The sequence below is a fragment of the Notolepis coatsorum genome (genome assembly GCF_963971535.1).
Source record: "Notolepis coatsorum genome assembly, chromosome: 4".
In the NCBI taxonomy this organism is placed as follows: Eukaryota; Metazoa; Chordata; class Actinopteri; order Aulopiformes; family Paralepididae; genus Notolepis; species Notolepis coatsorum.
Genome location: NC_140168.1, coordinates 62,805,688 through 62,820,991, shown reverse-complemented (window position 1 = coordinate 62,820,991; position 15,304 = coordinate 62,805,688). Strand labels below are relative to the sequence as shown.

At 44.3% G+C, this 15,304-nt stretch overlaps 1 protein-coding gene across 1 annotated transcript in view; it reads left to right on the top strand.

Annotated features, from left to right (window-relative positions):
• Positions 1 to 12,545, top strand: part of matcap2 (microtubule associated tyrosine carboxypeptidase 2) — a 38,846-nt gene extending 26,301 nt beyond the window's left edge. The window contains exons 5-7 of the mRNA XM_084312793.1: positions 2,693 to 2,998; positions 3,531 to 3,628; positions 9,997 to 12,545. Of these exons, the coding sequence (XP_084168919.1) occupies positions 2,693 to 2,998; positions 3,531 to 3,628; positions 9,997 to 10,155 (563 nt within the window). The 3' untranslated portion in view covers positions 10,156 to 12,545. The remainder of the gene's footprint in view (positions 1 to 2,692; positions 2,999 to 3,530; positions 3,629 to 9,996) is intronic.
• The last annotated feature ends 2,759 nt before the right edge of the window (positions 12,546 to 15,304 follow it).

The following is a 15,304-nucleotide window of genomic DNA, read 5'->3' as shown; positions in this document are numbered from 1 at the left end:
TAATATACACGATGTCTCAATGCCGATACTGGGCCGAATTGGCCTTACTGCCCACACGTGGTTCGCGGGGAGGCTTTTGCGTCTGTCACTCTGTTGGAGGGTAAGGAACTGGACTAAAAGAAAGCTCTACTTTAATAGCGCAGTATATATACGCACTATGAACAAATAGTACCATTAGTGGTGCGGTAGACATATTCCTACGCGGAACTAGGACTTGTCCATACATGTTGAGCGGTACGATTGAACCTGGTCTGAGGGGTATGGCGACCTGGCACCAAGGTCTCGTCCAATGGTAGAATGGAGACTATTATGGGATGTTCAGTAGACTAGAAGGGATATTCAATGCATATTGTACAAGGAATATACAAGGGATATCAGGGGATATACAAATACAATTAAATATATATATATAAATAAATATATATATTCGGTTTAATCTGATCCTTCAGAACAATGGGTAAACTCTACTTCAGAAATAGAACGATAAACTCTACTTCACAAATAGAACGATGGGTAAACTTTACTTCACAAATAGAACGATGGGTAAACTCTACTTCACGAATAGAACAATGGGTAAACTCTACTTCACAAATAGAACGATGGGTAAACTCTACTTCACGAATAGAACGATGGGTACACTGAGTTCATGTGGGCTTTCCCTCCACTACACCCCTTCCCAACCGTGTCCCGGGCCGATAGACTAGCAGCCATTTCTGTTAACTGTGAAACCTCTTCACATTTCCTTATTCATCCTTCTACTGGTGCGTGTTTATCTTTTAGTTGGAAGGGTTTTCCCTAAAGCCTAAGTCCTATTGTTCACCAGGGTGATTTTACACCTCCACGGGCTGTAATACTTTTTCAAGGGTCATGCTTTTTCCCTCCTGCATCAGGGGAATCGGTGGAGAGGGCTGGAGCGTTAGCATAGCTCCACAGATACGTGACACCAGAGCTAACCCAGCACATTCAGATTACGAGCATTACTCCTTTTTTACTGTTCAGTAATTATAATTTTTTGTATCCACTTTTTCTCCTTCTTTTTCTGTTTTTCTCCCATCCCAATTTAGTCATGCCAATTCCCACCTGCCCCTCCCCTGTCTTGATCGTTGCTCGCATGTGCCCCCCACTGGTCGGTCGTAGGGAGGGTTGACGAATCTATCGCATGTCCCCTCCGATACATGCGGAGTCAGCCAGCCACATCTTTTCACCTGCCAGCGTGGACTCTCATTGGCGAGGTGTAACGTGTGGGAGGCTCACACTACCCTCGACATCTCCTGTCCTTACTGTGCAGGCGCCCTGATCCGACCTGTAGGAGTCGCTGTTTACAATGACCAGATTACCACCCATCGACTTCCCTCCCGCTGACTCTGCCAATTGAGTCAGTATGACGGCCGGCCCAAGCCGGAGGCAACGCTGACAGCCAGATTCGATACCGGTGTCTCACGTGTTGGTGACGAGCGCTTAGACCGCTGCGCCACCCAGCCACCTACTGTTCAGTAATTACTGTACATTACTTCAAGGTGCTCCGCTTGACTGCGACTAAGTCACTTTTCGCCTGTAGTCTGCATTCAACGCAGTGTCTGTGGAAAGTGATAAGATAAGATGTTCCGTCATTGATCCCCTTGGGGAAATTCTGGCGTCATAGCAGGAGGGGGGAGGGGAGGTACAGGGGCAGGGTAATAGTAGAAAGACATAAATATAGGCAATATAATTTGATCTGAATATCAAAATATGAGAAAAATACACAGTGTAAACAATGGCAGGTGAGGAGCTAGAAATGTAGCATTTGCGCATTTCTTCAGTGGCTCAGGAGGTAGAGCGGTCGCCTGGTAATTTCGTATTGTCCAATTCTACCCTTCCCTGTCTCGAACGTTGTTAGGCCATGCCTCCCACAAGCCGGCTGCAATGTGGATGAAGCCTTGCATCACATATCCCCTCCGGTACACGTGGAGGCAGCCGTCGCATCTTTTCACCTGTACAGTGCGATCTCTCAGCGGCGAGGGTCTGCGTGGGAGGGACACGCCACCCCCGTCGCTTCCTGATTTTGCTGCGCAGGCGCACCAACAGACCTGTAGGAGTCGCTGTCCACAACGTCCGATCCCCACCCACCAGCTTCCCACCCCCTAATACTGCCAATTGTATTAGTATGAACGACCAGCCAAGCTGGTAGCAACGCAGAGAGCTGGGCTCGAACCCAGCATCTCCTGCGTTGGTGGCGAGCGCCTTGCCCACTGCGCCACCTAGCCGCCCACGGTTGCCTGGTAATTTGAAGGTTCCCGGTTCGATTCCAGCTCCTCCTGAGAGATTCCTCCTCTTTGAGCAAGACACTTACAGTAACCCCTAACTGCTCCGGTTGAGTAAGTCGGCACCTTGCATGGTTGCCTCTGCCTTGTGTGAGTGAATGTGTGAATGGGAGGCTTAAGTTGTAAAGCGTTTTGATTGGTTAGAAGACTAGAAAACCGATATATAATATATTTCCATTTTGACCAATATGCTGTTAGGTTAGCTAACAGAGAAATAAACAATTCAATATTGTATGTGAATAAATCCCACATTCATATGGTACAAAAAAAGGAGAGAAAAATCAAAATAAATTGTGTATAAAAATAAATCCAGATCGGAACTTTAACATTAATATGTTTTAAAAAAAGAAAATGCGGATTAGGACTTTAAAATGCACATATTCTCTCCACAGGCACGCACTACTTCCGCGGCATCAACAACAGCCACCAGCCGTGGAGCACCAGCGCGGGCCGGAGGAAGCACAACCTGCGGCCCCTGAACCCCACGGAGGAGGGCCTGGCCAGCATCCACAGCGTCCTGTTCAGGAAGGACCCCACTCTGTGGCGCGCCGCCCTGCTCTACTACACCGTGCACCAGGCCGCACGCATGTCCTTCTCTCAGCTCTTCCACAACCTGGGACGCTTCGTCCAGGACCCCAGCACTCGCTGGGACTACTGTGTCCGCGCTAAGAGGGGCCAGACGGACACCGCGCAGCCAGGTGGGTGACACTGCCAACCGGGGGGGGGGGGGGGGGGGAGAGTCACATAGCGATTTGCTACAAAACAGGCAGACAGGCGTCAAGGAATTGTGTTACTATTCGGTTGATTGGGTAAAAGGCCAGAGTGACTTTGAGCATGGTGCAATCGTTCAGCACAACGGTTCCTCCTGGATGCATCACGCACAACTTTGTCTAGATTTGATGCGACAAGTAAACAATATTCAGTCAGTGGCAGTCTGGAGGGCAAAAACTGCTTCTTGATGAGAAAGGTTGAAGGAAAAGTCAAGCTGACGATCCTTGCGAGCTGACAGTAACAGACAAGCAGATATACAACAGTGGTGTGCAGCATCTCAATACGCTCCACTTGTTGTCCTGGTTACTGATGGGATACAGCCACTGACAACCACACTGGCTTTCACTCCTGACAGGAAAAAAGCATACCGGTACCTAATAACCTGGCTAACGAGTTTCCTGGACGCTTATCGCGTTACGCCCTAAAAGCGATTGGTCTTGACTCTTTTTGTGTTCGCAGGTTGTTTCAGTAAAGACCAAGTGTACCTCGATGGCATCTTGAAGATCCTGAGACACAGAGAGAAGATTGACTTCCCAACACTGATGGCTCTAGGAAAGGTGGGCAGCATGGCCGCCGTCTCGAGTGCGCCCACACTGACGTCACGCACAAAGGTTGATAGGGTTTTCCCAGGGTGTGCTGGTAAAAGGAGATGACAAATACAGCCATTGTATAGACCTCTCATGTGCGTCATTCTTGTGCCAAAATAGGGGCGTTTGGCTCCACCAGTGTCCCGTGGCTGAGGTAAATTAATGTGATTGAAAGGTCGCCCCTAGCTTTGTCTGGGGTTCACACTGGCTCTCTACCTTGACTGAGGTCTGCCGATATCCATTTCTCTCTCTGATAAGGCAGGTGGTTTTGAATTTCTCATTTCTAATTTCGAAGTTGCTTGCCAAAACTAGCTCAGCATCGCAGCTCAGGTCCCCCCGACGTCACCAGCTCCAGTGCGTTCTCATAGTGGGAGGCGTCACCAGCTCCAGTGCGTTCTCATAGTGGGAGGCGTAACGAAATTGCAATATCCGTGTTAGCAATGTATCTTTTAAAAATAGGCTCCTTAGCAAAACATACCATATACTCCTCCTGTAAAACGACAGTTTTCCTCTCACCCCAAATACACTGTAAAGGACAATATTGCCAGTAAACAGGAAAGAAAAACACTGTTTGTTAAAAAAGAAAAAGAAGCCAGTGCTTTATTGTTTTTTTTCGTTTGAGTTTTTTTCAAAATGAGGACAACACTGTTCCACCCCACGGGGTCGGTACCGACCCAAAAAATGACATCTGGTCATAAATTCATATTTTTTTTAATATTTCATATAAGTTGCGATTTTTGTCAAACGTTTTCAAGTATTAACATCACTAACATGTCACAAAAGCATGTAGAATGTATATTATCATCAATACGTTAGTTTAGCAATAGGTTAAAAGTGCCATTAAATAGTTTTAAGTTTTCGATTTTCTGAAGTCTATTCCAAGCCGGAAACGGAAATGGAAATTTTGAACCATGGGAATTGTAGCCTTTTTGCTGCCATTTTGTAGAGGACATGCATAGCTGTCGACCAGCGTTGGAATTTTTCCGAACTACACTTCCTGTCAGATACTGTGGGCTTTCAAAGTTCAGCGTTCTGAATGAATCATATCAATAACTGTTATGATTCGCGATAATAAGCCATAAAAGGTAACGTTTTTGACAAATATTGAAACGCAGTTAGTTTCTCCTCCCTATTGTTAGCAAGGGGATTTCTGACACTGTGAATACATTCCCTGAGGTCCATAGATGTACCTAGATACCAAGAATATGCAAATAGCCCTTGTAGAAGTGGAGCAATATTCCATTTACCTAGGTATATATTTTAGGCGGATTTTCACTTCGTGTGGAACAGGTTAAAAGGTCTGTCGTTTCACTCTGATCCATTTACTGAAATGCTTGCACATGAAATTCAATCTAACAAGAGGCTGAATGAAGCTTATTCAGAGGAGCAATCGGACCATGTCCTTCTGCATGAGAAGAGGAATGAGTCATGGGAATCTGGAGGCGGGACACACAGCTCGAAAACATGTCCGTCACGGCTCACTGGGGAGAAGAAAACATTCGATTTTAGATTAGAATTAGATTAGAATCTACTCATACAAAATTTAACTAAAATAAAACTATTGTATTCCTGTGTAGGGGGGGGGGGATTCTGCATGCACCAATTACTATAGAAGTCAAGTGTTCCTTTATTAATCCTCTTGGGGAAATTCAGGTGTCATAGCAGCAGTATGGGAGAGGGGGGATGGGAGGTACAGGCAGGAAAAATAATAATGTAAATAATAATAATAGAATAGAACATAATAATGGAATGGCAATACACTGAAAAACAATGTATACTATTTTTTTTGTATTTTATTTTTTTATTATTTTTAAACAAACACATAAACAAACATGACAACACACGATAAGATATACAAGCATTAATTGTCAGAGCACATCCAATGAGATCACATTTTAGTTAATTGTCTTATATAAGATATACCCCTAATACCTGTTATCTAAAAACCTACACACATATGCTCCAGCTCGAACCCCCCCCTCCCGGACCCCACCTTGGGAAGTACCTCCACTATCCCTCGCACCTAACCAGACACTACCATTATAAGCTAGCTTTTATTCTCTCCACCACTTCTAACCACATTGACATTTTGGATTCATTGAGACCCAGAATTCTTGCTGTAGATATTTCTTGATAAATCACATCTAGATATGTAAGAAACCAAACTTTCCGGCACATTTTTTCCGGTTGAAACCAGCGTGATGCGATCAGCTTTTTAGCTACTGTGATACCCGATAAAACCAATCTCTTTAGCTGTGGATTCACTGCAAACTCAAAAACATCATTCAATAGTAATACCGAGGGGTGTACAGGTATATTCCAAGATACGAGTTTTGATAATTGTTGGGTCACATCTTTCCAGAATGCCTTAACTGGTGGGCAGTCCCAATACATGTGCATAAATGTCCCTTTGTCCCCATTTGTACATTGGGAGAATTTGGAGTCTTGTTTAAGCCCCATTCTGCACAGTCTTATAGGAGTCAAGTATGTCCTGTGAATATAGTTATGATTGATTTGTTGATGATCCGGGTTCCTTGATGTAAGTCGGACATTTGCCCAGGCTCCTTGCCAATCAAAGTCATTTTCCAGGTCTGGTATATCCCTCCTCCAGACAGTCTAGTTGGAGGGTTTCATACGAGGACGTTAGTAATTGATGATAAAATTCTGAAACAAAACCTCTCGATGTCTCTCTTTCGTAGAAGAATTTGTGGTATCTGTGGTGTTCAATTGGTATGTCTAATGGAACACCGTGAGACTTCAAACATAGCTGTAACTGTTTGTAAAAAAGCCATGTGGACTTGGTGAGATTACATTTTTTGCGTATTTCTTTATCACTACAAAAACCCTGTTTGTTAAAAACATCCCCTAATGAGTGTATGCCTTGCTCTTCCCATATAGGGAATCTTATAGGTCGTTTTTCAATTAAGAGTGCATTGTTATTGAATAAGGGAGTATGATTGTGCCATTTATGTGGGTTAGGATTTTTTTTTTGTGATTCACGCCATATCCGGATCGCATGAGTAATTATGGGGCCAAATTTCCGTTCACAGTGCTTGATTGGTAGTTTAGTGTATGCTATGTCCTTCAGTCTATGTGGGGCTACTATGTTTTCTTCTAATTTTCTCCAGGATACTAATGCTTGGGGGTCAAACCATGTTGTCAATGGTCTTAATGTGTACGCCTTAAAATATTGGAAAAAATCTGGAAATGCCATGCCACCATCTGCTTTATTTCCCTGTGCGGTGGATCTTTTTATACGTGGTGGTTTGTTATTCCAAATAATTTTTTATGTGGAGGAGTGTAATCTTTTCCAGTAACCCTCTGGAGGGGGTAACGGTAGCATTGAACTGAAGAAGTTGATTCTAGGTAGTACATCCATCTTAACTATTGATATCCGTGCTTGTACTGTGTTTTTAAGTTTTGCCCATCTATCAAGGTCGTCTTTGATTTTGTTTTGGATTTTTGTGTAATTGTGCTTCACCGTTTGTCTTATGGTGGGGAATATTTCCACTCCCAAGCATCTAAAATGTTTTACCATCGGTATCTCTCCTGGGAGGGTTATATCTTTTTTTGCAGGGGTGTTAAGTGGAAGGAAAGCCGACTTCGGCCAATTTATCTTAAATCCCGATAAATCACCAAAGTCCTCAATCAACTTGAGCAGATGAGGCAATGTGGTGTTGGGGTTTTGCATGAACAATATTACGTCGTCCGCATATAAACAAATTTTTTGTTGTGTGCCCTTGATTACGATTGGTTCTATGGATTGGGATTGTCTTATATATTGTGCTAAAGGCTCTAATGATAGATTGAATAGTCCGGGACTAAGAGGGCAACCCTGTCTGGCAGAGCGTGATACCGGAAAGATTTTGGAGATGATTGTGCCTGTTGTAATCATGGCCGATGGGTCTTTGTATAATACTTTAATCATATCAATGAATCCTTTTCCTAACCCCATCCTTTCTAATACTGCCCATAGATACGACCATTCCAGCCTGTCAAAGGCTTTCATAGCATCCAGGGACAGCATCGCCTTAGGTATGGTGTCATCCTTGTCGGCATCTAGTACGTGCAGTATTCGTCTTATGTTATCAGTGATCAGGCGGCCTCTTATGAAGCCAGTTTGGTCCGGGTGAACTAAAGACGTCATATGCTTTTGTAATCTGATGGCTAATACCTTAGAGTACAGTTTGATATCGGTTCCGAGGAGGCTTAAAGGTCTATAACTACCGCACTCGTTGGGGTCTTTGTCTTTTTTAAGGAGGACTGTTATGAGTGCAATATTGTCATTCTTATGGAAGTTCCCCTCCTTGACTGAGTATAAGATCATATTTAGTAATAAGGGTCCAATTATGTCCCAACAAGAAAGGTACATTTCTGATGGGATACCGTCTCTTCCAGGGGCCTTACCACTTTGCATTGCGGTTATGGCCTTCTTGAGTTCCTCTAGTGTGATCGGTGTTTCTAACTGTTTAGCGTCATCCTCTGAAAGTTTAGGGAGAATAATTTGATTAAGATATGTGTCCATTTTGTTTTGATCGAAGGTCGTTTCTGATTTATATAAGTCGGAGTAGAATTCTTTGAATGTATCGTTTATTTTTACAGGGTCTGTTTCAAGTACTTGTTGTGCTCTAATGGTAGTTATATCTGCAAATTTTGCATTAATTCTTAATCGCATGGCTAATAGGTGACTAGGTTTGGAACCATGGGAGTACTGCTGTTGTCTTGTGCTGCGTATTTGTATTTCCGATTGTTGTCTGTATATGGCATTGATCTCTATTTTTAGTACGTTAACTTGATTCTCTAGTCGAGTTGAGTTGTTGTATTTTAGAGAATTAAATAACGTTGAGTAAAGCGTTTCCAGCTCAGCCAGTTTTGTGCATTGATTCTTGCGCATTTTGGAGGAAAAGCTATCTGTGAAATCTTTGATCATTCCCTTTACCGACATCCATAATATTCTGGGGTCTTGCACAGAGTTTGCATTCTCCCGTTGGAATACTATAAGAGCTTCTTTGAGTTGTGTAATGAATTCCTTGTTATTAAGCAGCATCGAGTTAAATCGCCATCTTGGGGCTCGGGAGGATAGTATACCAAATGTACCTTTAAGGAGTAAATAACAGTGATCTGATTGGGTATCATTTCCACTTCATAATTATCAAATATTCTCTGTGATGCAAAGACATAATCTATTCTGGATAATGTATTATGTCTCGCAGATCGACAAGAGTACTTTCGGGTCGTGGGATTAAGTAATCGCCATAAGTCATTTACACCTGTAATCTTCGACCAATCCATTAATGCCTTAGATGAATTCTTTTGTTCGCTGGAAAAGGCGAGGTAAGATTTGTCCATCCTTGGGTTCCAGATGGCATTAAAATCCGCACCTATTATAAATGAGTAATCGGGAATGTCTAACATTGCATTGGTTAGTGTAGTGAAGAAATCCTCTTCGTACAAATTTGGGGCGTATACCGCTACCAACGCTATTTTCCTGTTCTTATGTACAATCTTAGCTATAGTTATCCGACCTTCTACATCAGACCATACTCCCTTTAGTACAATATTCAACTTACGTTTAACGACTATGGCTACACCCCGAGTTCTCGTACCAATAGAAGAGTGACTAATATTATGATATGTGTTGTCCGCTAATTTATCTATGTCTTTCTCTAGAATGTGCGTTTCGCACATTCTATACTCTTAGAATGTATACTCTTATCGATAATAATATATATGTAGTAGTAGCACACTTCCAGAGTCTGTGCAGTGTTTAATAGTTAAGAGTCGGACAGTCCTAACAGTTCTCAAGTTCTCCAGCCGTTAGTTCTCCAGCTATTGGTAGCAGTCCATGCCCACAGTTACTGGTAGGAAGGACTGGCCGAGGCGATTAGTGGGGTGTGGGGGGGGGTAAGTCTATGGCTGAACAAGCTCCTCATCTTGGCTAGCTCCTCGTAGAGGGGGTGGGAGGGGGTTTCCAGTATAAAGTCCAGGGTTTTCCTCATCCTCCTCTCTGCCACCACCTCTAATTTGACCAGTTTGACTCCCACTATACCACTATAGCAATACTATAGTGAATCACTATAAGTAACTTAAAGTAACCACAGGAATACTATGGTGATTCACCATACATTTCTATAATATTCCACTATGAAATATGGTGAATCACTGCAGTATTTCTGTAGTAAATCTATAGTTTATGAAAAAGAAAAAACACAGGACTACCATAAATCACTATAGTATTTCTGTGGTAAATCTATTTTACAAAAAAAAATAAAAATACTGTGTTGTTGTTTTTGTACCAGTCCAATGCAACAAGTTGTAATTGTGTTTTCTGGCTACAGGTGTCGTTCGAGGACGTGGATCGGCTGAAAGGCCTGGCCCAGATGGAGAATGTGCGCATCCCCCACTTCCTGCAGGACCAGGCCAGCTACGCAGAGCAGCTGAGGAAGATCATGGAGGTCAACCAGCTCACAGACAAGGAGCTGAGGAGCCTCATCTGAACGTCCCCAGCACGTCCCCACCAACTATTCCCAAGACATCCCGCATTAAAGGAATAGTCCCGTGTTAGTGGGGTTATTTTTGTCCGATTTGCAACCCAACCGTGAGTCAGTTGGGTTTATTTTAAGCAGCACTCAACTTTTGAGATGAAGTATAGAAAATGCTGCCAAGTGTTCAATGCTAGTAAGCACACCAGTGGAAGTTAACGGGGGATGTGAAGCATTCTGAATTCTGTTCCAAAACAATATTTGTGCTTCATCATAACATGACAACCCACTGACTTCCACTAGCGTGATGCTAACAAATGGTAACATTTTCTTCTTTCGGTATCCCAAAAACTCGCATTGATGCTATTTGGATGGACTGAAAGGGCTCTCAGTTTGTGATGAATCAGACTGGGCTTCTTGAAATAGTGGACTATCCCTTTAAAATCTGCATCTCTCTCACCACGTAGCTGCGCTCGCAGTGTTCTGGGTTTGAATCCGACCCAGGACCTATGCTGCATGTCCTCCCCATCTCTTCACCCAACTTTCCTCTCTGCCTGTCCTTTCCACAATAAAGCTGTAAAATGACGGAAAAAACACATCTCTCAGCCCCACCACCACGCATGGCAGCCGATCGCCTGACTGGTGCTACATGTCGTATTGTGCGTAGAGATTCCCATTCTCTCTCTCTCTCTCTCTCTCTCTCTCTCTCACACCTCTGAGCTAAGTGTACTTCAATTTCAGTCTCCTTTCCCTAAAGACTTTTTAGAATAAATAATAGAAGACTAAAGAATTCCTATGCTTTCCTGTCTGCAGGGTGCTGTTGTTGTTGTTGTTGTAGTTGTTGTTCAGGGAATCACTGACTGAAACAGTTTGTCAGGATTGTAGGAGAAAGATGGCCAAACACTATCACAGCCCTGGCTCATGTTGTTCTGCAGAAACCTTGCGTCTCTGATAAGGCTGCAAGGATCGGGTCGGGTTGTAAGGGTCTCAGTCGACAAGACTTTTCTAGTCGATTATTAGTTTTGTATTCCTTTCTTTCTTTGATTTCACAGTGAATTACTTATTTCCTGGAAAAATGAAAAGCATATAGTATGGCATCATGGTTTGGTCCTTAATAAGTTCTCGATTTAATGAGCTCTTTCTGCATGACTGCATTCATTCTTTACCCAATGGAAACAAATGTGGGGAAACTGAATTCTTCAGCCCAGCTACTATAAAAGTATTTTAGCTGAGGACAGGCCCGGTCCACAAAGGGATGGAGAAAACCTCCATTGAATTCCCCACAATGATATCTATTTTTTTTTTATATGGCACAATGCATTTTCTGTTATATAGTTTGGTCAACGTCAGCTGTCTGTTACTGCAAGAGGCAGAATTGTAGATAAATGGTTCCCGTAGGACTCAGAAGATTTTTGGTGACAAACGGCACAGTGGTTAGCACTGCTGCCTCACAGCAAGAAGGTCCTGGGTTCGAACCCCAGCAGGGGGCCTTTCTGTGTGGAGTTTGTATGTTCTCCCTGTGTTCGTGTGGCTTTCCTCTGGGTACTCCGGTTTCCTCCCACACCATAAAGACATGCAGGCAGGGACTACAGATGAAAACTAGCTCATTAGCTAATTCTGGCACATTTACATTGATGTGGAAACTGAAGATGTTGATTAATGTGCACTGTCCCTGGGTAAAAAAATTAAATGGATAAACCAGAGAGACAGATTTGGGGGGGGTGGGTTGTGAAAGTGCTACCCTAGCAGTGCCACACGTACTCCTACTGCCTGTCAGCATTGTTCAGTGTATCAATATGTTTTCTGATGCAAGGTGGTTAATATAGTACAGGGGGTAACGAAACAAGGAGGCAGGCGGTGATAACGTTCCTCTGAATTTGTGGCCCTATAGCTATAGATTCTACTTTCATGTCGTGCTGCTACCAGGACGCCTCGGCGGTCTTGTTACCCCGGTGATCCCATTCAAAACACAAACCTCCCACTCTGTCCCAGTTTGACCGCTAAACGCTAAACACATTTTCAGTTTTCCTGCTGGAAAAATCTAAGCACAAACCCTCACCAGCAACTTTGCTTCAACTCTTGAGTGAGCATTGGAGAGCTGAACAGCTCAAATGTGGCTTGCAGCGTGCAAGTGTGAAAAAATACAGAGGGGTCGAATTGGGACCTAACTATTTTGCACTTTTTTGACCTTTAAACCTACCTTGTCGACTCCACTGCTGCTGGCGGTCCCTCTTTAGGGATCACTGACATGGATGCATTTCCATTCCTGCATTTTATGAAACCTACCAAATGCCTAGTGATTTCACCACGGTCCCCATGAATGTTGTGTTGTCGATGACCGTACTGCAGGTAGACAAATCCCCAAAACCCCCCTATATGATGCAATCCTACGTACAGTATATACAGTAACAAGCTCTTGATATTTGTATGTGAAATTTTGCTATGTGAATGCCTTTTTTCTCCCCATGTTCACAGATACCAGAAAACCTCAAATAAAGTGGACCTTCTCCCCCAGAGAATTGTTTTCATGGACAGTTCCTTTGTCTTATTGAGATTATTTATTTTCCATGGTCAGAAAATAGAGCGCAGGTTGCTGTGTCTAGACCACTTATTGCCAATTATTCTTAATAACTGGCTCATATCCGGAGAGAGAGATCCAATGGAGCTCGGCCCTGGGAACAACTGGTGTCTTTCTGTAGCTCTTCTTGTCAGCATGGGGCTCCAATAAAGTGAGTGTCCCCATTGAACTGAATTTGCTGACCTACAGTATATCTCAACCCCCCCCCTCCCGTAACTAAAGCCTGCTTGACCAAACCTGTGTACAAACACATACACACACTCTCTGGCCTGTCCTTGGATCTGACCAGAGGTGTCGCGGGTCCATTCATTAAGGTCCGGTTTCACGGTGAAACGGGACTCGGCGGGAGGACCCACCGACTGACACCTACAAGCCGAGTGACATGCCGGACAAACAGTGTTTGTCAGCCGTGACGGGACCCACGCAGACCCAGCTCCCCGAGCCCTGCTCCATCTACCCCCCGTCGCCATGTCCACTTGTGGAGACAACTTAATACGGAAGGCCGTTAGAGGACAGCGACGGTAGGGTCAGTCAACGCAGCTTAACACGGTATTGTTTGACCTCCAGTTTATGGGGACTGGATTTAGACAAACCAGTAGCTCACATTTTGAGAGATTAATGAGTTTAGGCAGGAAGATGGCAGCGGATCCATTATGAATCCTCCATTCATTGGAAATAAATGGTTCATACATTCATTGTGTAACCATTGTGTAACTGCGCCATTCTCTGTTAAGGGGAGATACCCTCATTCCTTGTTACACATTTATGTTCTGAGTTCCCAGACCACACAGGTTTTCGAATAAAAGAACCGGCATACAACAGAGGTTTTTGTATTCCCAAGATTTTACACTTTATTAAATAAAAACACTAAAAAGGGATCATACACAACTGGACCAAGCTAGACCACCATTACTAATAATTAAAAAGAAGATTGCACACAAACTCCACACTGCACCTCTATAGAGCACACACAGCACGTCTAATAAATATGACACATCACTGCACTGCTGGATAAAATAAAGCGGTCAGATGGCACAGAGGTAAAAATGGAAACGAATTAAAAACTCTAAAACAGGGAATCACTTGACGCACAGAGTAGTTAAAAAGAGGAAAAACAGTGGCTGCCCTACACGCTGTGTCGGTACAGTCTGAAAATACAAACAAGTGTTAATTTATGGCATCATAATATATCATCTCATAGCATGCCCATTGTCACACAAACACATCAATTAAAGTTGTCACGCCCACCTCAAGCTCCTGATTGCCAGCCAGCAACTGTGCTCCCAGACACAAGGGTGGTTGGCCACATGCAACCGTCTACACAAAAGATAGATAAAATAAATGATAAATGGACGTTGGCAAGGGTGAACAGATCTTATCAAATTATAGTGTTTAACCTGCTCATACCTTGAAAACCAGTGGGGCAGCACGACCTCCTCTGCACCTGTAATCACCTGGAGTATGCCAGCTGACGAGAACAAACGTGAGTTTGGTCAAAGTCTCACAGGACTTTCCTTTTCAAGGCTAAAGTAGCAGTATCTGGCCAGAGAACTCCTGGGTCCTAGTGTACCTCAGGTTACATACACCCCCACTTTAAAAGGTTGCCGTCCCGGCAACATAATTTACCCTAATCTTAGTCCCATGGCCTGAAGACTACTTGGTGGGAATTAACGGCTGGAGCTAATGGGGCTAAAGGCCGGGGTAGGTTGAAAGGGTTAGAATGCTGACCGGCCGTGGTTCTGTTTGACCGTCTCCCAGCCGCCAGTCCTGGTTGCAAACCGGTCATTAGTCCTGATGGCTGCGGGGCAGCGGAAGGGGGTGATTCTGATAGCTGCGGGGCAGGGCAGTCCTCGAATAAGGGGAGGGGGGCTGATACAGGGCCAGTCTCTTGAGGTCGAGGCTCTAGTGCTAGTTCCGTTTGCTGCTGGTCCTGCTGGTTCAGAGGAGGGGTCAGGGCTCCTGACAGAAAGCTGTCGTCCATTTCCCACTCTAGTGAAGGCACTCTGTCCCTTGCTCTAGCCGGGATCAATCCTGTCAGTGGTTCGGACACCGGGGCTCCATTGGCTGTGATCGGTCTCAATTCTGAGCGGTGGATGTTCTTCTGCTGCTCTGGGTGGTCTCGGGACTGGATCTTGTATATGGTGCCAGCCTTATCTAGGCATTCCACGACTTGGTAGACCGTTGATTCCCACATGTCTTGGATTTTTCGTCATCCTGTTCCATGGTTCTTCTTGTAGACTAAAGTCCCTGTTAAGAGGATGGGTGTGTTTGGCTCAGTCCACCGGTGCTCTCTGGACGTAGCAGCTGCCTCGAGATACCTTCGGGTATTCACATAGACAGAGGCTAGGTGATCTTGGTGTCTGGTCACCCAATCTTCCAGTGTGGTGGCCGTCTGTTCTTCCTCTGTTTGACCCAGAAGCAGATCGACAGGCAGCTGGGGCTTCTGGCCAAACATCAGTTCGTAGGGCGAGTGGCCTGTTGACTGGTGGGCAGTGGTATTGTATGCGAATAGTAGCTGAGGGAGCACTTGAGGCCACTTTTGTTTCTTCCCCTCTGGGAGGGAGCGCAAGAGATCGAAGATGGTTC